Source organism: Simochromis diagramma, unplaced genomic scaffold, assembly GCF_900408965.1.
Source record: "Simochromis diagramma unplaced genomic scaffold, fSimDia1.1 OVJJ01000106.1, whole genome shotgun sequence".
Taxonomy (NCBI): domain Eukaryota; kingdom Metazoa; phylum Chordata; class Actinopteri; order Cichliformes; family Cichlidae; genus Simochromis; species Simochromis diagramma.
The window spans coordinates 1,307,186-1,332,527 of record NW_024387121.1 but is presented as its reverse complement, the minus strand read 5'-3'; the positions used below and the strand labels follow the sequence as shown (position 1 = coordinate 1,332,527).

Below are 25,342 nucleotides of genomic sequence, written 5' to 3'. Positions count from 1 at the left end.
GTGTGAAACTAAATTGGGGGGGGGATAAAATTTAAACTTTATGTAGTGCATTTGGAAACTGATCTGCAACAGGACCATGAAGTTAAACTGGGAGATGCATCTGGCCCTTCAGCTGATGCATCTAGCCTCATCAGAAATGACATCAGTGGCTGTCAAGGTGTTTTTAAAGAAGTGTGACGGGGCGCAGAGGCTGAGGTATGCCAAAATACACATGAACCAGACTGAAAATCAGTGGCAGAAGATCTGATGAGTGATGGATCCAAATCACTGGAGGACAGAGAGTCTACAGCCATCTGTAAAAGATCAAGGTGCTGTTATGATTTGGGACAGCATTTCAGCCAGTGATATAAATGGACTGATTCTGATATAGCACTTTTCTACTCTCCCAGAGTACTCAAAGCGCTCTATGCTACATTCACCCAATCATTTTCTTATAAACTGAGTGCTTCCTAACTATATTCATACTCCCATGGATGCAACTTGGGATTATTATATTGCCCAAGGATTCTTGGCATGTAGACTGGAGGAGCCTGCTCACCTTCAGATCAGGTGACTGGCTCTACCTCCTGAGCTACAGCCACCCCAAATGTTGGAGATCTTTTTAAAATTTATTGAATTATGCACCCAGAAAAGTACCATCAGATTTTGATAGACCATGGAATCCCATCTGGAAAACATCTGATGGGGAATGCCATCATTTTTCAGCATGACAATGATCCCAAACAGCATTAAAAGCAGTAAAAGTACCCACCCAAATCACCCTGGGTTAACATCCTGAATGAAATGATTAGTTCATTACCAGGCCTCTGGAAACCTCAAGACATGTTGAGGAGGTCATTTAGCCATTTAAATCAGCTGTGTTGGATCAAGGACACATCTCAAACCTGCAGGACACCGGCCCTTGAGGCCTGGAGTTCCCCACCCCTGGATAGAAAAACACAGTGGGACACTATCAGGCATGGATCGGCCTCCTCAGAGCCCAACATTATTAAAGCAGTGGGGAATCATCCTGACAGACAACCAAATACAGCCAACATCTTTCAACAAGCCGGGAGAAATATTCCTGAACAGAAAACCGCCTAAGAGAGTTCAGGTTGTACTGAAGGATAAAGGTATTGACTTTCAAGCTCATTAGAACTGTACACAGAAAGGAAGCGTGGCTCAAGCCTGCGGCACGGTTATGTTAAAAAAGAGTTTTAGGAAGGTAAGATCTCAGTCTTCTTCAGTCTTCTTCATTTGTCCATGTTGGACAAGCGTTTCTTTGTCTATGGTTCACTGACATCATCTACGTTATATTGAACAGCAACTCAAAAATGTAAAATTAAAGGTAAAGTAATAATTCTGACGCGGGTGCAGCTGATAAGTGGATCGTGTGACGAGCAGAAAGTGTGATGACTCTAAATAGCCTCCTGTTAACATTTAAAACTCAAGACATAGACTGTATGTACTGTAGCAAGAGTGGTTATTATGGTTAAAGTTGAAATGTCAAAGATCATGAAAGTGCGATGATAATAACACTGATTCATACTCATCTTCTAATAACTGATCGATCGTATTTGTCCAGGTGACAACAGCAAGGTTAATAAGTTATTGATTATAGTTGTCTTGGTATGCAGCCCCACCTACTTTTAGTTTAGATCTTCTGATTCCGTGGGGCAGCCAATCAGAGCTGGCTTTAAAGGACGAAGGGCTTCAGACACAGGACGAACTGAGGGGAGCTTGGCTCAGAGGATTATTATGAACTCTGGATTATGCAAAGCTACTCTTTTAGAATGGAATCCTTGTCTTTCTTCAGCAGCATACAAATAAACATCCAGCGGCTCTAGTGGTAAAATCATCAGAGCATCTTAACAGCTGAACTGCAGCTCACTGAACACATTTTGCTGTTTCAGTAACATGTAGCTGTTTTTGCTGCTGGATGACGCATGTTTTATTTAAGTAAGCAGCATTTCACTAACTCCACCTCTGTTTAAACTCTGACTACTGTTTCTGTGTGTGTTCAGCAGGTGTGGCGGCTGCTCCAGGTTGAATTAGCCACGCTTGAGGAGTCGTAGACTCTGCAGGCTCGAGCTGTTTAACAGCCCCGTAAACAACTGGAGAAGAAATGAAGTAAAAGAAGAGAAAAGTCCTCGTTACACTGGGGTATTGTTGCTGCTTCTATTCTTCTCTTCTTCTTTTTTTTAAATTTTGTGTTATGTGACTGTTTGAGTCTCAGGGGAAATGTCCGTGTTTGATAAAATCCAATTACGTTTGTATCAGTTGCAGAAAATAACAGACACACTCACTGTTAGCTGGATTCGCCCATCTTTCTTTCATTTCTTCTCTCTTGTTTCTGTGATCGCCTTCTTTACTTTTTTGTTCTGGGATCTCATCGGAGAATCTGGGATGTGCTTTATGTCTACATTCTTAGTTTACCCATAAATTATTTTCTTCTCTGATTTTGTCTCTTAAACTTTCATCTTGAAAGCTCGACCCATTTTATTTCTGTCCTCCTGTTTCCTTTGCTCTTTTCTACCCTGCTCTTGTAATTGTGTTAGTTTTTTCTTTATTTCACCACTCACACTCTTCTCTGTCTCCCTTTTCTTTCTTCTATTTGTTCTTTTCTCTTCTTCTTCTTCTCCATGTAACCCTCCCAATGTCATAAACTTTCCCTGTCCATGTCCTTTCTTCCTTTGCTTTTCCTTTTTTGTACTTTTTTTTTGTCTTCGTTTCTTGCACGTCTCTAAATCTTCACATTTTGTCACACTCCTTATGCAACTTTTCAAAGATCGCTTTGAGACATATTATAGAATATTTAGAAATACTTCCCTTTCAATAATAGCAGAACAACATCAGACACTAGTTATCTTGTAAAAAGGTAATCTTGTACTAATCTAAGTAATCTTTCAGATTATTAGGACACAGCTGTTCATCCTATCTGCTAGAAACTTGTGAGTCCTGAATAAGTGCATTGTTAAATTTGAGCCTGTCTGGATGAGCGGTTCTCATACTCTGGCTAACCTTTTTTTAACTGTTAGAGAGACTTCTGCCTTCCCCAGACACAGGCATGTTCATCATTCATTTACATTAATGAATTCCTGGAACTCTTACATCTCATTTTAACCCTTGAAACTTAGGGCCAGACTTTGACCCAAACATAAACCTAATTCCAACTTTAACCCTGAGATCAAATCTTAACTCTCAGACTGATCTTTGAAGGAGCGAGAGAAAAGGCAGTGTTTTAGCTTTCAGAGACTTTGGTCACTCTGACTATAACTGGGCAAGATTTAATTTAGTTTCATTTATTGTCCTCACTTTCAGTAGCCTCCATGATGCCACTCCGTGGTTTTGGACTGTTCATTTCAAAGCTTTAATATTTGTGTTTTAGTCATCACCATGGTCTTTGTTGGAGCCTGAAGCTCCAAATTTGCCTTCATCTGAACAACTGTGTCTCAAAATAGCCCAATAACTCACTCAGTGATGTTTAAAAAAAAAATCATCAGCACTGTTTTTATGAAGTGGGAAACTATCCAAAGTCTGTTAAAAAAAAAAAAATGTAACAGGCTGTGAACATGCTTTTTAAATTCGGTAACATTTGTCACCAGCCTTGTGCAGGGACACCTCCAGCAAATTTTGGGGGGTGGCCGGAGCCCCTCTGGCCCCACCTTGGTGGCAGCCCTGGCCTCGTGTCTGCTAGAGGAACAGCAGTTTTTAAGGCTTCAGTATATTCTCCTTTCAGTGATGTCACAATAATCATGAAAGACGGCAAACTTTAATTGCTGACAGACGGCCATGTAGTCTGTTATGTCTCTTCAACAAGAATTTTATTTATTATCATGTAATTTGACCTGCATGCGTGCTTATCAAACTAAAAGAGCTGTACTGTCAGATCCCTTTATAAACAACAATAGACTCCCTGGAGCTGGAGCTACGAGTTTTGTTTCGCCAAAGGGAGTCTATCGTTGTTTATAAAGGGATCTGTCAGTACAGCTCTTTTAGTTTTTCAGCTTCAGTCGTACAGTAAGTGGACTTTTTGCCACTAAGCACTTCCACAGTTTAAGTATATAGATTAGAAGAAGGCCTGTCCCCTGGTAAATCCTGGTTTTGAAGCTTTTGTTGTGTTTCCCCTTCTGATTACGGGGAAAACAGAGTGGATGTAGCTGGAGGGAGGAGAAGTTTCCTCTCTTTAATCAGCAGTTTAAAGATTGTTTTTAGGAAAAGTCCCTTTGTTAGAGAGTCCGTCCTTCCTCTTCAGTTATTTTTCAACAGAACTTTTTTTAATCTGAGTGGTAAAGCACGGAAAACTATCAGCCTTCGCCAGTCGCCTTTATGGACTGAGCAGGGATGTCAAAATTTCTGTTAAATTCATCATAAGTAAGTAAAATACTTCTTTTATCCTAATTTTTTTTCTTTTTGCCTTTTTCAAATCATTATTCTTAGTGATTTCACAAGAGATGTGATCATTTGTATGACAGGATATAGAGAATCCAATTTTTAAGTGCTTGACCCATAATAGAGAGCAGAAATCTTTCTTTTTTGTTTGTTTGTCATTGTTTAACTTTGATGATTAGCAAGGATCCTGCTGGTGCTTAAAATTTATTTCTAAGCACTGAATTTGTTCTGTTAAAATAAGGCCTGAATTAATATTAAATGTTTTAACTCAATCTTTCAAACATTTCAAAAATATTAAGTTGTATCTCTAACTCAGAGGAATTTATCTTTCTTTTCCTTCAAGTTGAGTTGTTGTTTAATTTGTTCATAATTTTCATTCTGAGTGGCAAAAAAAAGGTTTGTTATTGTTTTTAAAGTCTTAAATTAAATTGCCTTAAGCTGCAGAAACCCTGCGATGGTCTAAAACACTAAAGCACTTGCTAAAACAGTTCTTTAAACGCTGGGTAGCGTCCATGCAAATAGTTTTAATGGATCGCCATTAAAACTATTTGCATGTACGCTACCCAGCGTTTAAAGCAACATGTTTAAAAAAGTTGGTTTCCAGGCTTAATTTTAGGGTGAACATTAGATCACAGACTATGAAGGACTAACATCAGGATGAGGAGTTGGGCAGCAGAAGTAAATTCAGTATGTATGCCTGGCTTTTGGGTATTTCTACAAAGAGAAACAGTACTGAAGCATTGTGTGGAGTGCTGTTATCGGAGCATGAATCAGACCGTGGTTTAATGTGCTGCTGCTGTTTGTTCATGGTGGAGGGCCGTGGTTGGAATTCCACTCAGTCGTATCAGCAGAGTTTGATGGCTCTGATGTTTGTTGAAATTTGTTTTACGTCACTGTTGCTGGGAAACTTCCTTTAAAGTCCAAAAATATCTCAACACTGAAAAGTTTTATGGGTTAAAAGGTGATATTTTGACCAGGTTGTAAAACCATGGTCTCTCTGTAATCTGACCACAGTGTATCACCAGTGGTATAGTTACAAATCACTTTTATAAGATTATAGTGCAGTGGCGAGTTTTGAATATGTTTAAGAACAAAATCAACTCAGTGTATAAATAAAAGGTCAGGATTTCTGTTAACTAGGTGCTTTCTTGGAAGATAGCAGGCGACTTTTCACCTCAGGAAACAATGAGCTGTCGCCTGTCACACCCAATCAATTGCAGCAGATGGCTTTTTAATATTGTAGGGTCTTTACCATACAATATAATGTAATAAGAATGTGGAAATCAGGTCTTTATGGTCAAATAGCTGCTAAGAATCCACGACTAAGTGAAAGCAACAAGCAGAAGAGATTTGTTTGGGCCAAGAAAGAAAAGGAATGGACATTAGACCAGTGGAAATCTGTGCTTTGGTCTGATGAGTCCAAATTTGAGATTTTAGGTTCCACCCACCGTCTCTTTGTTGGACTCAAAAAAGGTGAATGGTGTCTACATGCATGGTTCCCACCGTGCATGTAGACACCATATTTCTGTCAACATTTCCTAACAATCCTCTTAAGGCTGCACTCATCGGTGCTTCCTGTGCCCCTTTTCCTGCCACAATTTAAATTTTTATATTTAAATCTCCATTAATTATGCTCCAGTACAGCGCTCTGTGAACAGCCAGCCTTTTCAGCAGTGGCTTAGTCTCCTTGTGGAGGGTGATCATCGCTTAATGCAGGTCGCTTAACATTTAAATGGACTCTGCAGCCCAACTAACCCAGTGCTTGATTTCTGTTCTTACTACCAGTAAAACAGCCTTAACTTTGATGGTTTATTTTAGTAACAGTACCTCGTTAAGTTGTAAAGGATGTGGCTCAGAGTGTGTGTGTGTGTGTGTGTGTGTGTGTGTGTGTGTGTTTTTAAAGTGACTGCACGTGCATCATGCGGTCACTTTGACTCATATCTATCAAGCCTGTGGTAATTTGAGGGAAGCCATTCCCTCCACTTTTCATTAAGCACAAAGGCTGAGAGACTTTTTTGTTAACACATGTAAACATTTGTCATCTCTTGCTTCCAGAAATCTTCATCCTCTTCATCATGTCTAAAATCCTTCCACCACAACATTCTTCCCATGTGAAATCTAACTTGTTATCAAAGGCAAAAAGCTTCACAGTCACAGATCACCCCACCACCCTCATCTCCACCACCTCCACATATACTAACACCACTGCCGACCCAGCTGTTGCCTTCATCAATGGCCTGCTCGACCGGATACCCTGTGAGTAATGAATTATTTCCCAAGTAGCCAAAGGATAACTAGAGTTAAATATGTGTTTTGATCTTGTCAGGTGAGCAAATAAGTTAGATACAAATGCTAGTGATCTTCCCCTGCTGCCGATGAAAGACACAATGATGAGAAGGGTCTCAATAATAGCTTCTTTCCCCTTCTCCCCAACCAGTCAAAACAGATGGCTGCCCCTCCCTGAGCCTGGTTCTGCTGTATGCTGTGTCTTGTAATATAAGATGCCTGGGTTTAGCTGTTATTTGGAACGTGTCTTGAAATTTCACTAAAACTTAGATGCTGTAATTTCTACTGCCTAAATGACCAACAACACAAACAAGAGCAGCGCACAAACGTATTGTTGCACGTATTTTTTTATGATAGCACAAAGTTATTACATGTATACGATGCTCTGCAAAGTTGTGCATAGGCTCAGTGCACAACCAAGCTAGTCTCTTATGTCATCGTTGTTGATGTCCTCAATCTGAACCCTCTGCAATCTGAATATGTCATTTTTCTGTTAATTGGTCTCTGAAGACTCGGTAATCAGGAGGCCAAGAAAATGAATATTTGGAAATGCATCAAAACCTATTCTTATTTTCAAAAACATCCGTTTAGCCATTCTCCAAAATCTAGAGTCAAAGTTATCACTAATGATGACTTTGATCTCAGAGGCTTAAAGTTAGTCACACACAAAAGTGTGTCATCTGCATAGAGTTGTACGATTTAGAGACGTAGCTGCTTCCAGAGTGTTTTATCTCCAGTCTTAAATTATTCTCTTTAAACTACATTCTTAACATACTCAGTCAATTAATATTATGTCCAAAGAAATTATTTATATTTATCTTCTGATGAATTATGTTTTGTCCATCTTTTAGCACTGGGACATCAAAGGATTTAAACACTGGTACTATTTGTCACTGCAAATACAAAGAAATAATTTTAATGTGAACTGAATGTGTAATCAGTTTACCATTATTTCTAACTCTACCATAAAGCTCATATGTTCAACTTTTAATCAAAGGAACAAATATTTTCATAGATTTTCAATGAGAATAAAATGGACATTTTGTTTACAGAATCAGTCTTTGTTGGTGAGATAATGTGGACTCGTCTTATCTCCACAGTGCCTCGATGGGCGATCTACACCATCTTTGCAGCTGGCGGTCTGCTGATTCTGCTCTGCTGCCTGTGTGTCTGCATCAAGTGCTGCTGCAAAGGAAAGAAGAAAAAGAAGAAGAACGAGCAGATCGATCTGAAGGCGGTGAATGGAAAAACAACCACAGCCCTGGTGAGTGGCAGAGGCCAGAGTATCTGATATAAATTTGACTGATACACAACACAAAAACATAATGTATTCTATTGTTTTTTATTTCCACTGAACTGATTATAACTACACACTACAGACTACACATAAAAGATGGAAATAACCATTGGAATGTCTCACGTGTTACTTTTCAGCATTGCTAAGGTATTCCTGGGCTTTGCCAACCCTCAAGAATTCCTGTGAAAGACCTTGGTTAATGACAGGCTCCTTATAAACTGGACAGATATTAGTTGCTGAACAGTTTAGTTACTTTTTGGGTCAAGAAACAACTGGTCAGAACCTTTGACTCGATTTTACTTTTGATAGGTTTGAAAGCGCTCAGTGAAATAACTTTTTGGTAACTGCGAGGGTCGATGCCACTGACTTGTCTGTGGAGAATTTACTTTACAGCTGTGCATGTGCCACAGGAATGACTACTCGTTGTTGGGTCTCCAGTTGTCCATGTCCACAACAAACTACAATCAAGGTGTTAGGAACTGGCACGCACAACCTGTATTTTTACGTCACTGGGAACATGCGGTTGGCACTTTAGAGAAACCGTTGAGTCAACATGAGACTATGTTAAATAAGACCTGACACTAACAATTAATGCCATAAACTCATCAGGAAAATGTTCACTTAAGTTATTGATCAAGTAGAGCAGTAGAGTAATTTTAGCATAGTTCCAGTGACCCCTGCTGTCCTTTAGATGTAATGCACACTAGGACACCACATGACTTTATTTTTCAGACTCAAAGAACAGACTTGATGTTCTATGTTGTGTCGTTACTCTGGATTTATTTGGTTCTGGGTGTGACATAATTTTTTTTTTTTAATGAAAAGTATACAACAGTTTTAGTTTAAAAGTTTAACATGGCTTTACCCCCTGAAAAGGCTTGGACAGCTAATGTGCTTCCTGTGCTCGTCTGACAGGTTCAGCCAGATGTGGCAGATGTTGATTATGGCTCAACCAAAAAGCAGAGAGGAAAGCTGCTCTACTCTCTGGAATATGATGGGCCTCTGTCTGAGGTGATTAAATGAATGTCTAATTGTTTACCTTTCATGCAGCGTTGCACTTCTATAATGTTGCATTCTTATTTTAAACATTTGAATGTGTGAAATTTGTTCAGCTCCTCTTTAGTTTTCAGCTGTGGTATGAGTCAATATCCATCTGTTTCCTGTCGACCTTTACAGCTCAAACTGGGGATCAAACAAGCCAGCAGCCTGATGGCCATGGACCTCGGAGGAACCTCAGACCCATATGTCAGAGTCTACATCCTCCCCGAAAAGAGCAAAACCTATGAAACCAAAGTGTTCAGGAGCACGCTGAACCCTGTCTTCAACGAGCAGTTCACCTTCCAGGTAGGACCTGGTGACTTGCCCTGTTTAGTTGCATTTGCTTAAAAAACAGTTATAATTAAAAATTGTTGTGTATGTGGTGAATTATTGAAGTTGAACGTCAATGCTGCAAATCCTCAAAAAAGAAAGAGCTTCCAACCTTAGTTATATGCCCCCAGCTACCAAAGTCTACCCTCATGAAGTCGACAGCTGTGATGAAAGTGTTTGACTTTAACCGGTTTTCCAAACATGAAATCATCGGCGAGATCCGGGTGCAGCTCTGCAATGTTGATTGGAATCACATCATCGAGGAGTGGCAGGAGCTGGAAGCACCCGCCAAATTTGAGGTTTGCTTTCACACATTTCCTTATTCTTCATGGTCCAAGTGGTGGCATCTAGGAAGGATTTAATCAATTTTTGTCGAATGTATTTCCATATTCTTTAAGGATTCAGTTTCCTAATCCAAACCTCTTGTGTCATTCAAAAAGAAAAAGCAGTCATGTTGCTTCCTGGGACCAATAGTTGGATTAATGGCAGGATTAACAGTTTTTCAAGCTTGGTTTGTTTACTCTTCTCTTCATACTGTCAAAATCTAATCTGTTTTTTTAAACTATACCCCAATACATCTTTCTTGAGACACTAGCCTGTAGCGGAATCACTGACGCATCCTGAAACTAATTTCATTCAACTCAAAAATCTCAAAACAACCGATTTACACTTCCTGAAGGATCTGTCCCGGGACCTCTCCTATTAATAATCTACTTCCTCTTGGTCTCTTCTCTTTTGTAAATTTGATATTAATTTCAATTTTTATGCTGATGACACTCAGCTTTACCTGTGCACCAAACCTCCCACCCACCTCTCTCTTTCGTTGCCTCAAGGAAATCAAATCCTGGGTCTCCAGGAACTTTATCAGATTGAATAGTGTTAAAACTGAGGTCCCCCTCATTGGCACCAAATCCAGGTTATAAAAGGTTCTCCTTTCTCGGTTCCCCCCTCCTCTCAGGTTAGAGTCATCAGATGCTTTCTCCTACCAGACATCTCCTGCCTGACTCTCTCCACTTTCAAATCCCAACACATTTCTTTAAAGTGACTTACTCTTTCTGACCATCTTCCACCTGTCACATGCATCCTCTGTTCTTAATGATTTTGATATACTGCATATTTGTTTAATTCACTTTGACATTTTTCTTGGCTTTTTAAATTTTTTAAACTCTTCTAACCTTGAATATTTTGAAAGGCACTTAAGATAAAACGTATTATTCTTATTTTTATACTTGTTAGTAACATTATAGGTTTTGCAGGTTATCCAAGAGGAATGTGAATATTATTTAAATCATTTTGTACTGTCACTAGCACAAGGCTCTCATAATGGGTAGATGGTCACTTTCTCCTTCAGCTTCCTCCTTTTATTTGCATTTTTATTCATTTCAGTTTACTGAAATATATCAGAGCTGATTCAGTTTGTAAGAACTACAGATTTCTGTATGACGTTTGTGCTACAGGAAGAAAATCTAGGAGAGATCTGCTTCTCCCTGCGCTATGTTCCCTCTGCCAGCAAGCTGACTGTGGTAATCCTGGAGGCCAAAAACCTGAAGAGCATGGATGTTGGAGGATCCTCAGGTCAGACTGAGACAGGATCTTAATCAAAAATGTAACTTTTCAAAAACGCTCCAGCGTGCTAATTTACAGCAAATCCAAGAACACATTTGCTCTCCATTAAACCAACGGGTGATCCACTGGAGGTGTAATAGAAGACAACACTGCCTCACAGTGGTTGACAGCAGTAACTACAGAAACAGTGAAGATGGGAGAAGTTTAGTCATTTCCATCTTCATATTGTGGGAGCTGTACTCGACTACAGCAGCTTCGTTTATCTTACACTGGGGTCTAATGCATCTTATCATAATATTTTTAGCTCCTCCCCCTTTAAACAAACTGTCTTCTTAAACAGGTTTGAGCAGTAATGCTTAAGTACTGACCATGTTTAATTTAAACATCTAGCTGTATATTTATTTAAAGAAAGCCATAACGGATTATCTTAACTAAAAGGATGATTATCTAAAATTTCTTTATTGATGCAATTCAGACATGATTACATCAATACTTGATTCCTGCTTACCTTATTATTTTACCCCATTAATTCTTCTCAGGTATTTTATGGAGGTATCATGCATCTGCATGAAGAAATACAGTTTATAGATGCTCCGAGTGACTTTCCTCCATGCTGTGTTCGTAGATCCTTATGTGAAGATGCAGCTAGCTCTGGACAAAAGGAAGTGGAAGAAAAAGAAGACGTCTATCAAAAAGAAGACGCTGAACCCTTATTTCAACGAATCGTTCGTCTTTGATGTGTCACTGGATCAAATCCAGGTGAGTGTCACGACATCCTGGCTGAAGCAGATCTTTAACAATATTTGAGACGATCCAAAACAATAGACTGGTCATCGATATTAATTTCACATAAACACAAAACATTTTAACAGTAATTCTGAAGACATTTTGTGATGATGGTTTAGAATATAAAGAATATATATCAGCAGAGATCCTGGACTGAACTAACTTGAGAATGTTTTCCTCTTTCCTGACATTTATACTTCTGCACTGGCTGACGCATACACTGTGTCAATAAAAATAAAATTCAACCTGCTATTTTTCCAGTCCTGGTCTAAGTGGTTACATAATACATGCCGCATTGTTGAGAAGGGAAACAGACTCCTGCCACTTTCACATGTTTGATAATTACCCTTTTACTGTTGTTCTGAGTGGCTGTGATTTTCTGATGAACATGGCGCACACACTTTTGTAAACGTCACGCACTGAAGGCTTTAAGGTTTTCTACCTCTGGTGTAGGGATTCAGCTCCTTTCTCAAAGAAGAGCCTAATGCAGCCTAACAAATAAAGGGATGATCCTCAGCTGTATGCAGTGAGGGAGGCAGCTTTTTAGTTTAACACTGTTATAAGACTGACACTTATTATAAGCACACAGTCACACTTGAGGTATCACATCAAACTAAAAAAAATGGATTGGTGCATCCCTGTGGAAAAATTTACTTCACTTCTGTTCAGTTTTATTTATACAGCACCAAATCCCAACAACAGTCGCCTCAGCGCTATATATGTTGTAAAGTAGACCCTACAATAATACATAAGAGAAAAAAACCCCAATCCCGTGACCCTCTGAGCAAGCACTTTGGCGACAGCGGGAAGGAAAAACTCCCTTTTAACAGGAAGAAACCTCCGGCAGAACCAGGCTCAGGGAGGGGCGGGGCCATCTGCTGTGATTGGTTGGAGGGGAGAAAGACAGCATAAAAGACATGCTGAGCCAGAGGTTAATAATAACTATTGATTACATGCAGAGAGGTGTATAAATACAAAGTAGGTGAAGAAGAAACACTCAGTGCATCATGGGAATCCCCCAGCAGTCTACACCTATTGCAGCATAACTAAGGGAGGATTCAGGGTCACCTGGTCCAGCCCTAACTATATGCTTTAGCAAAAAGGAAAGTTTGAAGCCTAATCTTAAAAGTAGAGATAGTGTCTGTCTCCCATATTAAAAACTACCACTTTAATGCTGCGCTGATAGTGAGGCGACTTTAAATCTGAATCTCTTTCCTCAGAGGGTGAATCTGGTGGTCTCGGTGTGGGACCATGACGCCGTGACCAGGAATGATCCGATAGGGAAGATCTACCTGGGCTGTGATGCCACGGGGAACCAACTAAGGCACTGGGCCGACATGTTGTCCAACCCGCGACGGCCGGTGGCTCAGTGGCACAGCCTGCTGTCGGCCGAGCAAGTCAACTCCACTCTAACCCTGAAAAAGAAAATCCCCATCCCCAGCAAGATGAAGGAAAGCGCTCAGCAGTGGTACCCTAAATGAAACCATTTAAAAAAAGAGAGATTCAAATATTTTTGATAACCATTTCTCCCTTTGTTCTTCTGATATGGAAATAATTGAATAAGATTACTTTGTATTATACTGTATATTAAGATTTGTAATTATTATTTTTTGGTATCAAATCAAAACATGCTAAAATATATTTTCTAACATTTATTTTTGCTTTATAAACACAGTTTAGCCTCTGTAAGATAGCTGTACTGAGTAATACAGTTAGGTCCATAGCTTCAGTACACACTTTCCCTCAGTACAACAACAACATGGTGGATTTTAAATCAAACAGTCAATATGTTCACTCATTATTCCAAGACAAATGAAGTGGATAAAAGAGTTGATTCCAAGTCTTGAACTTCTGAATGAGCCTCATTCAGTAAATGTTTTTACCCTGCGAAAGACACGAGCTCGCACGTGAAACTTCTGCCAGATTCATGACGAGTGGGCACCGGCATCATTTGTGCTGGCTGTCTGCAATCTGCATACCATCACACTTATTTCTCTATATAAGGAAACAAGTTTATCTCAAAGTGAAACGGGGAGTGATGCTGCTGTAAAAGAGGGAAGAGGAGGAAAGCAGGAGAAAGGCTGACATAAAAAAGTCATTTTTTAAATAAGATATACGATTATTACTACTAGTAGCAGAATTGCAATTCTTAGTACTAATCAGTATAAAGGTGTGTTTTTCTTGTGTTTTGTAATATAACCAGAGCTTCATCATTTGTTCATGCATGCAGTCTGGAGCAGTACTATATTTCTTCATACCGTATGAACAAAGGTACAAAAATGTCAACAGCTCAACAGCACTGTGAACACCATGCAAGACAACTGATGGTTGTGGAATTCTTTCTATGGTTAAAAACAACAGCTTACCAAGCCAGGACCACTCTTAAGGAGGCAGGAGTATCTCTGTCAAGGTCTACAAACCAAAGATGTCTTACTGAATGGAAATACAGAAAGTTTAGGACACGCTGCAAAGCACTGGGTGGCACTCAAGGCTATACTCTGTGATCAGACTCTGACAAAATGCTACAAAACCGATCGGACTACATTTTACAGTGCAGATGGATGATGACCCAAGGCTGACTGCAAAAGAAGCGACCCACGAGTTTGTCAAAGCAAAGAAATGGGGATATTCTTCAATTCGCTAAGTCAGTTACCCGAGCTCAATTCAGCAGAGCAGCTTGGGTGTAATTCCTAAACACTTAATGCAATATTTTTGTTAAAGCCGTTGGATTAAAGCTGAACTTCTCCACTTCAACCACATCTTCACTGTTTGATTTCAAATCCCCTGTAGGCAAAGGCAAAATTGCAGTTGTTGTGCCGGTTTCTAAATACTAATGGACCTGGAAATGCATATCATTATTTCTTATGTAAACACACTGAAAGTGAAATGTATTTTAGTCTACAAAACACAAACAACTCTATATGTTTTTATTAAGAAAAGATCTTGTTAACTTTCTATACAGTTGGAATATGATCTAAAAGCTAGAAACAATCGTTTATGGACAAACAAGTCTGAGACTCTCACTCGTTTCCCCTGACAGACGACAACTCAAACAAAAACTCTCAATCAAGCCGAGTTCAGCAGGTGCCTTCTCCTGCTGGCTCAGGCCTCCAGAGACCGTCCTCATTAAATGCTCTGTGAATGCACAGCTCAGTGCATTCACAAAACGGGAGATTTTCACTCTGTCAGCATCTGATGTTAAAACATCAACTACGATGAGCCTCTGTTGACTTGAAACTTTGATTTCATAAGCAAAAATGACCCTACCTCTAATAAAGTCTGAAAACATAGGAAGATACTGGCTTTGAGTGATATAGACGCTTCTGCTACAGTTTGTTTGTTGGATATTTAATGTTTCTCCAGGATCAGCTGAAGCGATATGGCTTCATGATGTAAGACGATGGGTCTAAAATGGATTCAGGCTGCTCTGTGGTTCAAGACAAAATAGACGCCATCATCTCGCAGCGTTTCAAACCTTAACTACAATCGATGGAGTTTAGCTTATTGCTTACAATGCTGAATACAAATAATTATTTTAAGAGGATTTCTTTTTTCAGAACTTTCAAGGGAACTTCAGAAAACGTTCCCTGAAAGTTATTTCGGGAAACCTTCAGAGCACCTTCAGTGGACCTTTCTGAAGGTTATTCTGCAAAGCTCCCAAGACCTTACGAGGACCCTAATCTCAACAGTCCCTTTTAAAGGTGCACTATGGCGCAGAGCACCTGGAGGACCTTCTGTGGAACTTCTACAACCCTTTAATCCCAATAGAAGCTTTGTTATGTTGTCACATCGTCAAAGGACCTGCCTTAATGTTCTCCGGTTGTGTGAAAAGCCCAGAGGGCCTTCAGAGAACTCAGTAGTATTTTTTTGGAGAACTTCAGGAAGCAAGAGCTTGTAGGTTCACAGGGCAAAGGAAGAAAGATCCTTATCAGAGTGGGAACGAGCTCAAGAAAGTCACCCCAGATTGACTGATTAATTTCTTTCGTTCATCCATCCATCCCCCTACAATCGCCACTTACTTTCTCCTTGGCTCTTGTCATAATTACCACAGCCGCTAGAGTGTACCATCACAATAAGCTTCAATAACAAATGATCTACGGGCTTGTATTTTACTGGTCAACATTATATTGCTGCTCCTGATTTACAGGAGGCCAGTGAAGGCTCAACAGACCTGATAGGGACGAGCCAAGAAGCTTGGAAGCTCTCTTTGAAATGTAAATGTCCCACCCACTTAAGGACACACAAGATCTTCTCTCCACTTTCTGTCACCTGCAGATGACACTGAGATGACAATGGAAGGACACATTTGTAGTCTGAGCATTAGTGATTTTATTCTGTCTCATTAAAAATAAACGTTAATGAATAACGAGAACATCAGTTGAAGGAATACAAGTCGGAAAAAAATATTGCCGCACATTTTTTAACTAACCTGTCATTACTAGTGCAATTTTCTGTTAGGGCATCAGCAGCAACAGAGCCAGCTGATGAAGCTGATTAGGATTGGCCTGGGTCTGGGGTCTCTGGAGCCCCTACAGGTGTTTCCTGGGCAAAGATTGTTGCTGAACATAGTGGACAACACCTCACATCCCCTAAAGGACCTACCGGTCAAACAGCAAAGTGTGTTCAGCAGCAGCCTCCTTCAACTCTGCTGCAATTACAACAAAAATCTTACTCACTCCACCTAAAATGGGGGATTTGTGTCTTCTCCGAGCAGCGATCTTTGACTTGTTAGACGGATTTGCAAACCTTTACACCAGGGGTCCCCAATCCCGGTCAACGAGGGCCGGTGTCCCTGCAGGTTTTAGATTTCATCCTGGGTCAACACACCTGAATCACATGATTAGCTCATTACCAGGCCTTTGGAGAACTTCAAGACACGTTGAGCAGGTCATTTATCCATTTAAATCAGCTGTGATGGATCAAGGACACATCTAAATCCTGCAGGACACCGGCCCTCCTGGACTGGGACTGGGGACCCCTGCTTTACACTAAGCCACTAATGCAAAAACTCCCTCTCTATACCTTAATGTAACATCATGCAGTATTTTGTCATTTATTCCTTTTTAATTACAGTGGCTTCTGTGTATTTACTTTCCTTGCTTTATCTCCATCAAGCCAGTTGTTGTGTTTGTACTTGGTGTGAATTTGCTCTCTGTTTCACTTTCTCTCACCTGGTTGAGCAGGTGACCCATGTGCTGAAGTACAGAAGGCTAGATACCTGGGTTTGAGTGTCTGCCGGGCTGCTTCCTCTGTGTCATTCTCCTGCACTGTCTCACTACACTTTCCTATCCAATAAAGGTAATAAATAAATGAAGTTAAACAAACAAAAATTCTGATCCACAGGAGTCAAAATGGGACAGCTTTTATATTTTACCTCCTTAACAAAGGCCTTAAATATGAAAATGATCCATTAAAGGGTTCCTAATCTGCTTCAGACTCACCTATAACGTAACAATTAAACTAATGTAGCTCTCAGAATTTTGCTAAGGGGCCTCGAGTCAAAAACAATCTTCTTTTTCTTATTTTGTGTCAATATTCTGTTCCAGTGGTGGACATTCGTGCTTATTATAATCACTAACTGGTGATGAATCCCATCCCTTTTCAGTAATAATTAAAATGTACCCAAAATACCACACTTTAATTATTATTTTGAATAACAATTCATTCTATAATAAAAAAATATCAGTGTTATCTGCGTTTGAAGTCGATGAATTGTTAATAAAAGGTGCAAAAGTAAACTGGAGAATAAACTGGGGTCACCTGTTTGCGAGAAATTCAGTGTCTCCTGATCAGCTTAAACCAGCCATGGCCTTCATTGTCCGGCTTATCTCCTGTGAATTTACCCTCCTGCTTATTGACAAAGGCGGCTGGATACACTCACACTTCATTATGGAGAGCAGTGACATCAGCAGATCGGTGGGTTACCAGGTTACCTGAAGAGAAGCCCAGACCATTCAATTAAAGCATACGAAGAAGAAGAACAGGATCAACTCTGCTTTCAGACGAAACTGCTTCAGTCATTGAGTCTGAGAAACAGCTGCAGCCTGCGTCTCTCTCTCTCTCACACACACGGTGAGTAGATCCCATAAACTTATGCTACAGACTTCACTTTAGACGTCATCTGACCATTTCTGCCATAAATGTGAATTTATATTTATTTAGTGAAATATTTGGAACTTTAAACGAATGTTTCCATCTTTAATCCTTAATTCTTCTGTAAGGTTTTGTCTTTGTTTAACTAGACACAACCACAAAATATACTCTGGATTCCATAAAAAATAGAACGGAAATAGTCAAATAGATCTTAAGGAAAGCTATGGTACAATGGGCTACTGGTAGATTAAGCACCTAACAAAGACTAGTTCACTGGTAACCTGTTCAGGGTTAACGACATTTACAACTAAGCCTTTAAACAAAATATCTGCGCGTTTCATTGAAATAGTACGCATGGAAGAACAAAATAGTTACAATGGATCACTCAACAGCAAGAACAATATTAAAAAAATGATTTACTTAATTATATATGCTATGAGACAGACAACGGTGACAAAGACGGCTCAACTAGTTTATTTTCAGTGATAAATGATCATACAAAGAGCGAGGAAAATTAGCGGTTCAAAAACCAGTAGACGGGATGAAAGTGTGTAATACAAGCGCAGATCTCCCTGAAAACAGCAAGTCCTTTCAGGTGTGTTTTTGATACAAGGGATAACTCTTCTATTAGGAACTGCTATTAGAAACCATTCCACCGAAATCTAAGTGTAACAGCTGACCTGTGTGACGTGCAGAACAACTGTAAATAATATTTCGCATAATATTGTAAATAAGTGTGTTGATGAAAGGAATGTTACTGTGCCACACGCGTAAATGCGCGCATCGCTCTTTTTACGTATCGGTTTCCAGCAGTCGCATTTCTGAGAGTCTAACGTGTTAGTGCGTTTTGACAGACATTTCACTTTGGTTCAAAACAGATTCAATATGATGAGTCCATCAGCGCGTGCGCATTGCTGAGAAAATATTCCAGCTCAGTTCTGCTGTTTCGGTGAGTTTTATTACTACAGATGCAGAATTATGCTCAGCTCCGAAGACTCAGTGTGAGGGCCGAGTGAAGAGCTGCAGGACAAAGCCAAAGCAGAATCAGACATGCTTTTGTGACATGCGGCAGACCCCAGTGAATCAGAATTGCGTGAATTATTTAAATATGTCTCCCAAGATTTTGTGAAAAATACCCATAAGCACGCCTTTCGGTAGCAAAACTACAGAAGAGGATGAGGGCCGCCGGTGGGGGGGGGGAAGATATACTGAAGTGAAGTAAGATGTGCATTTTGAAGTCAGCTCAAGTGAGGATTTTGGCAGTTCTCCCGCTCATGTTTTCCATTAAGGTTATTTTTTTAGAAAGTGAATTGGAAAAGATTATGAGGTTACTTTGGGTTTTTTGTTGTTGCTTTTCCCACTGCCCTGGGACTCACTGGAGTCACAAGTTAATGAAAGCCTACAAGATTTGCGTTCTTTAGTCCCCGGGTTTTGTCTTGCAGGGAATTTCTATTGCGTATAATTACTTGCTGTTAATCTAGTTTTGCAAATACACCGTATAATTTACTCAGATAATACGTATTCGTATTTGTTTAAAGGTTAAACGTTGTCATTAAGCGGGGTAAATCCTGTAAGGCCAATCCCAGGACAACAATTCCCATGGACTAGAGCCGGCGCGCTCACGGTGCTGATGCTGCTGCTGGTGGTGGTTAGCCAGGCAGCTAATCACTGAAGCTCCGGATAAATGGTCACATTTACGGCGTTTAACATCCACGTTAACCCGCGTTGTGTGGCGGCAGATGGACGCATAATATCGTGTGCATGTTCTTGTTGTCGTTTCGTGTAATGGAGCTGTGCCACCCGTGTACGAGCCGTGAGCAACGGATACTTGTGCAGTCTACGGTTAGCTCGCTAACGCTCCGGGGATTTTTAAGGTTTACTGTGGTTAATGGCTCTAGTCGTCAAGCTGTCGTGAGCGAGCCCTGGTTTGCTGCAGCTTCGCTTCCCCACTAGGATTACCTGACGGTCAGAGCCTCCACCAGCTCCACGATATGACTCACACACAGTGAGCCGACCAGCTGGCTGGATGGCTAGCTCTTTCGTTAGCTGCTAACCTAGGCGGTGATGCTAGCAGCCGTTCGGGTGTCGGTACCGCCAACTATCCGAAGCCATGTCTGCCCGATGTAGCTGATGTGTTGCTCGGCTTGCCAAAAGATGAAGGGCCGGGGTTATGATGCGCCTCTCCCTGCAGGAGGCGGAACATGGATGCAGAGGAAGAGCGGAGTGCACACAAAGTTTTGGATCCAATGGTGCCCTGCAGGCAGAACGGAAGGATCGGTAAGACTGGTGCCGCTGTCCTTTTTTAATATCTCCTCTGTGTTTTGTTAAGTTCTGTGTAAGGTGACCTCTCTGTCTGTGCGCAGGTACTTTGAGAACTCTCCACCGCCTGCTGAAAACCCAGAACACACTACAGATTCAGTCCATCACCCGCTCAGAATGTGCTGGTAGGTCAAATCCTGCATGGGCAGAAGTTCCCTTATTCACAAGGTGTCATTAACGGTACTTCCAGGTCATTAAAAACCAGCTGATTAAGATTTAGTTGATTAGCAGATTTTAAAAGGAGGGAGCAGCAAATCCCAGCCTTCTTTTTCCTGATTTCAAACTTGTGGACAAACAGAAGGAACGAGTCCTAGGCTTGAATAACGTTCCACATTTTTTCTGATGGATGTAAGTAAGATGCAAACCTGTAAAAGTTGTGCAGAATCTCATGGTCTGCAGCTGGGGTGGCAAAGTCAATTTATATGCAGCATAAGTCCAGTTTGAGCTCAGACGGGCTTTATAGTTTTTTTTTTTTTTTTTTAAATATATCAAGTTCTAATATTTATCTTTTAAACATAAACGGTGAAAGTCAAAGTATTTATCTGTTCTAAAGAAATTGAAGTATGTACTAAACCCAAAAATCCAGCTATGAACCCGGTTTCCCTCCTTCATTGTCCAACTGTCCTGTTGACCTCCTGTGCGCTTGGCAGTAACATCTTTGCTGGCAGTGATGTCCACTCTCCCCACACAGAGTGACAGAAGAACACGCCCGGGAGAATACATGTGCATTAGCACAGATAGAATAGTATCTTTGCAAACAGTGAAGTTCCAATTTAAAACTGAAACTATTACAGATAGAAACACCTTCCTTCTGTTGTCTCTCGGTTTTAGGCAGGAAACTGCAAAGAGGTAGATTAAATTAAATATGAATCTAATAATATAATTGATTTCAAATCTTCAGTTCACAAACTGTCTGTGTAAAACTAGTATGAACTACAGCGTAGTTTTGGAGAAGTGTTTCATCCTTCATTCCTCAACTTGACTCTAACCTTTGGAGTGTTTGCAGATTTGGGGAAAATGGTACCGTAACACTAGGGCTGCACAATTAATCGTTAGAAAATCACGATCTCAATTCATACTTATGTGCGATCTCATTTCCAAGTGACAATGATTTTTAAAAAAAAAAAAAAAAGTAAAAGATGACGATTGTACTGCATTTTGATCCTGGACATAAGCTGCATGAAAACAAGCGCTCACTCTTCCTGCTCAACAAATGACAAGGGCGGAGCCTTATACCATGATACAGAAGTCAGCTGGCAGGGAAAAAAACAACGGAGAGCACCTGAGAGATGAGGAAGCTGTAAAGGCCAAGAAAGTGACAGGAGAAAATCCGTCCCGGTCATTTGGTCAACCACCCAAACATCAATAACGGGAACCTTATACAGCGCTTCCCTATACCCGTCGAACTCCCGCAGGCACAAAGAAATTACGGAGGCTATCACTTATCACCTGACCAAAGATATGGCTCCCATCAACACTGTGCAAAACGAGGGATTTAGGAAAATGATCAACACCCTAGACAAACGCTACACAGTGCCGTCTTGCAACTATTTTTCTATTGTTGCACTACCTGCTCTATACACGCAGCGTCGAGCAACGGTGGAGACGGAATTACAAGCAGTACAACATTTTGCGGGCAACAACAAAATGTGAGACATTTATTGTTTTTGTGTTCAGTCTCAACTGTTACGAAGTTGATGTGCAGTTAATAAGTGCAATAAATATTTATATTGGAAAAGAAAATCGTGAGAGAATCGTGATCTCAGTTCTAAGCAAAAAAATCGTGATTCTCATTTTATGCAAAATCGTGCAGCCCTACGTAACACACAATTTTAAACTGTTGTCTGTGAATGAGAATTCTTTTCATGTCGTCTCCACAAATACCGGAGAGGAGAAGTTCTGTTGTTTGCCTTTTGATCTCACATGCGGCCTCCTGGGTGTTTCAGGTTCCTGTCCGAATCTAATGATGAGTAGGAGCGAGCATGCCGATGCAAGGCCCGTGCCCGTGGCCCTCACCCCCCAGCTCCCTGCCAGAGCCCACCGGCCTCTCTGTGTGTCGGTGTCCTCCGACAGCAGTGGACGCTTCAAGGCTCTGGAGACGCAGGAGTGGAAGAACAACCTCAAAGCTCAGGTACACAAACATCTGCTGCTATGTCCTCAGCAGGAGTTGAGGTACATCTGGATCCTGAAACATCTTCATATTAAAAAAAACGGCGTTTCTAAAAGAATGAGTGTGTAACTGTGGACTAGTGTTCACATACAAAAATAGGCACATCTATGCTTTTATTTCTATAACTAAATATCATTAATCAATTAAAGAACAACAAGAAAATAATGAAAAGAAGTAGGAACATTTTGGAAATCTTGCTGAAAATATTTGAATAAACTGAAAGTAGAACAGATGCGTCTGAGTGATGGATGTTGTCTTAATAAATCAATCTGATAGCAGTGTAGGTCACAGAAGATGCTGACTACAGGTTCCTCTTTTTCTTGCAGAAAGGGTTCTTAAAGCTTGCGGCTGTATTTCTACTTCAGTAGATCCAAGTGAAACTCCATGTGGAGTTTAACTCCTCGCAGCGTGGAAGGGTGTAGAGAAAGGATTTCAAATGGGTCCATATCATATGTTGGAAGCACTGAGGAATCTGTGTTTCCTGGCTTTTTTATGAAGGGGGGAGCAGGCACTGCTATGGACTTCTCAGGTCTGGTTGGTGTGACAAACTGCTGTGAGAGTTGTTATCCATGTTTCATTTGTGTCTGTGTTGCAGATGGAGAAGGCTCACAGTGCAGGAGCAGCCAGCAGCACGGGTTCTCTGGAACGAGCGTCCCTGTTCTGCGCCTCTGCTTCTACCACAGTGTCCAGCTCCGGCCTATCCAGCCCTGTGGAGATACTCAACAAGAGCAAGTCCTCCAGCCGCTTCTCTCTCTTCTCGCCGCCCTGGAACAGCAGCTCAGAGTCCGACTCCAACCCGCCGTCCCGCTCCGGCTCTAAGAAGCTCCGCAACTACAGCCGGAGAGCCGCCACGGGGCCGGCCGGAGCGAGGGGCCCTGATACGCCAGAGCCCAAACCCAGTGGTCCCGAACACTTCCAATACTCGGAGCCCGTCATCTCCAAGGTGACCGATTACATCTATGTCGGCAACCTAAACGCAGCGTACAATGGCCGTACGCTGTGCCGCAACAACATCGATAGCATCATCGACATGAGCAGTGCTCCAGGAGAATCGGCCCCCTCCCTTAGCCTCATACCCTGCACCTGCTCTCGTGGCGCCCGCCACAGCTGGTCCCGCCTCAAAGTGGACATCGGAGATGTGCCGGACGCTCTGGGCGATGGCCCGTCGCTGAAGCAGCGCTGTTTCGAGGACATCAACGAGTGCATCAACGCCTCCACGGAGAAGCGGAAGCGCGTCCTGGTCCACTGTCGGGACGGCTACTCTCTGGCGCCCACATGCATCATCCAGTACCTGATGGTGAAGCAGAACATGAGGCTGATCGCTGCCTATGAGCTGCTGAGGGCCAAGTACCCGGTCAACATCAGAGAGTGCCACCAAAACGTCCTTGTGAGCCTGGAGAGGGCGCTGCGGCCCGGCGGAAACATTGACCCTGAGTGCTTCAAACAGGCCATCTCACGCAAAGTGGCGTGGACCTGATTTTGTTTCCCATCATGCTCAGCTGCTGCTCGACGCCCTCTCTGCTCCTCCCACAGTATTGGATCCTTTCATACAGACAACCAAGGGCAGCTGTAGACTGATCACATGGATATTATTGTCCCCACTTGTGGTTGTGAGAATTTGATGTATTTCCTCTTCAGACCTGTAAATGTGACCTGGCCGTGATTTCCTCCTTCATACTCGCCAAATAGGAGACGCAATAGACTTTGCTGTAGTGTGCAAAGCTTTTCGGTATAACAGTGTGATAGTGTTGGCTGTATAGTTGATATAGTCCTGCTTCAGTTCTGTGCCACACCGTCGTGTTGCTGTTCTATATCAGGGGAATTTCTTACCGGGTGATCTCAGGAGATTATTGATGTCATACTAGAACCGTGTCAGTGGTCGTTAGATTATCCTGCAGCTTCGTTCACACGTGGAATCAAAAATGCAGCTCGGAGAGTTGGGAAGAGTTCCGCAACAGGTCCAAAAGGGTTATAAAGCCGTTGCACGTTCACGTTATGCATCCAGCTGGCACCACGGCCACTGTAGGAGCTCTTCCACTTCCTGTTAATTCCATTGCACCGATGTTTGCTGCAGATCAGACGAGAGCGCATAAGAGTTAATGGAACCAAAAGGCTAAAATGGTTATGTCCCCACAAGAGCCCACATTTGATTTTAACTTTGAAAAATGGTGAACTGATAATGATAAAGTCTCTGAACTTGAATAAAACGCGTTTATGTCTTTTAAGAAGCCGATCTGGTCCATAAAATAGATTGGTCCTGATTGGTCAGATAAGGATGTCTGATAGGATAGCACCCATTTCTAAACAATAACTTGATAGTTTAACCCCCAAACAGGCTCTTCCATGTTTGTATAAGTAGCAGCCGTGCTGTGACGTCTCTAATACTCACAGAAATGCCTTTTTAAACTCAAATATATAGTATGTGTGTTCTTTATTTTTCTTAAAATCAAGATTAACATTTCCCGATGAAAAATACTTATTCAGCAAAATTGATCTTGGAGGGCTGCATCATTTTGGGCTATTGCCCAGGTTCAGTAAGACGAGCACCAGAGCGTGGTACAACTCGTAACTGTAGCTCAGTGCAACTAAAAGCAAGGACGCACTTGCTGGATGAGCAAAGTTGAACTACAAAAATCAAACCAATTGCAGATTGAGTCGGGTTATCGCAAATATGTTTGCCCAATTGCTCAGCCTAGAGTTTGCCTTTTATGGACGACTCAATAAAGCAAAGTATGCCTGGATGCACAAAAACACTGCATGTTGAAAACGACCTTTCAGGTGTAACCTAGTCGTGTAAATCCAGTGTGACATCTCAGATGTGTTTCAGGTGGCGGTAATTCCACTGGTGAGACATGCAAGCCTGTAAAGGATGATTTTCTTTCTCGCTTTAAGATGTGAAATAACTGTAGAAGCAAGCGACCACGTGGAACGTCTTACAACATAGACTCTGTTACCAGCCTGAATATTGGGCGAGGGCTGTAATGTATCTGTTTAGTGCCCTTTTTACACGACTCATTTTACATAAAGACAGCCCAAAAGGTTTAGTAGAACTAATAGAAAAAGACAGCAATGTCCTGATAAAATAA

The 25,342-nt window shown here is 41.3% G+C and overlaps 2 protein-coding genes and 1 long non-coding RNA gene across 8 annotated transcripts; 2 read left to right on the top strand and 1 right to left on the bottom strand.

Moving 5' to 3' along the window:
• The first annotated feature begins 28 nt into the window (after positions 1-28).
• Positions 29-14,899, top strand: LOC120743349 (synaptotagmin-1-like). The gene is made up of 10 exons (XM_040046972.1): positions 29-1,204; positions 2,007-2,142; positions 6,427-6,627; positions 7,758-7,921; positions 8,870-8,965; positions 9,131-9,298; positions 9,454-9,621; positions 10,780-10,897; positions 11,514-11,647; positions 12,895-14,899. Exons 3-10 carry the CDS (start codon positions 6,447-6,449, stop codon positions 13,153-13,155), a joined length of 1,290 nt encoding a protein of 429 aa, XP_039902906.1. The 5' UTR covers positions 29-1,204; positions 2,007-2,142; positions 6,427-6,446; the 3' UTR covers positions 13,156-14,899.
• On the bottom strand, positions 7,143-20,234 carry LOC120743351. 5 transcript variants are annotated; one of them, XR_005698164.1, is made up of 5 exons: positions 19,727-20,096; positions 17,435-17,607; positions 11,397-11,539; positions 9,435-9,669; positions 7,143-7,842 (listed from the first exon to the last, which is right to left on the bottom strand). It is a non-coding gene; the product is annotated as an uncharacterized LOC120743351 (long non-coding RNA). The 5 variants fall into 5 exon arrangements; XR_005698163.1 differs by lacking the exon at positions 7,143-7,842 and adding an exon at positions 20,113-20,234 and having other exon boundaries at positions 8,255-9,669; positions 19,727-20,021; XR_005698162.1 differs by lacking the exon at positions 7,143-7,842 and adding an exon at positions 16,893-16,959 and having other exon boundaries at positions 8,255-9,669.
• Positions 17,625-25,312, top strand: LOC120743350 (dual specificity protein phosphatase MPK-4-like). 2 transcript variants are annotated; one of them, XM_040046973.1, is made up of 5 exons: positions 17,625-17,746; positions 19,959-20,044; positions 20,131-20,211; positions 22,033-22,217; positions 22,852-25,312. In XM_040046973.1, exons 2-5 carry the CDS (start codon positions 19,969-19,971, stop codon positions 23,731-23,733), a joined length of 1,224 nt encoding a protein of 407 aa, XP_039902907.1. In that variant the 5' UTR covers positions 17,625-17,746; positions 19,959-19,968; the 3' UTR covers positions 23,734-25,312. The 2 variants fall into 2 exon arrangements, with proteins under 2 accessions (XP_039902907.1, XP_039902908.1); XM_040046974.1 differs by lacking the exons at positions 17,625-17,746; positions 19,959-20,044; positions 20,131-20,211 and adding an exon at positions 20,317-20,434.
• The last annotated feature ends 30 nt before the right edge of the window (positions 25,313-25,342 follow it).

Bases quoted from the DNA above. Each gene is read 5' to 3' on its own strand.
- LOC120743349 (XM_040046972.1), top strand. From the start codon at position 6,447: ATGTCTAAAATCCTTCCACCACAACATTCTTCCCATGTGAAATCTAAC. The intron at 6,628-7,757 runs GTGAGTAATGAA...TTATCTCCACAG, and splicing joins CCTGCTCGACCGGATACCCT to TGCCTCGATGGGCGATCTAC. The intron at 10,898-11,513 runs GTCAGACTGAGA...CTGTGTTCGTAG, and splicing joins GGATGTTGGAGGATCCTCAG to ATCCTTATGTGAAGATGCAG.
- LOC120743350 (XM_040046973.1), top strand. From the start codon at position 19,969: ATGGATGCAGAGGAAGAGCGGAGTGCACACAAAGTTTTGGATCCAATG. The intron at 20,045-20,130 runs GTAAGACTGGTG...GTCTGTGCGCAG, and splicing joins CAGGCAGAACGGAAGGATCG to GTACTTTGAGAACTCTCCAC. The intron at 22,218-22,851 runs GTACACAAACAT...TCTGTGTTGCAG, and splicing joins AGAACAACCTCAAAGCTCAG to ATGGAGAAGGCTCACAGTGC.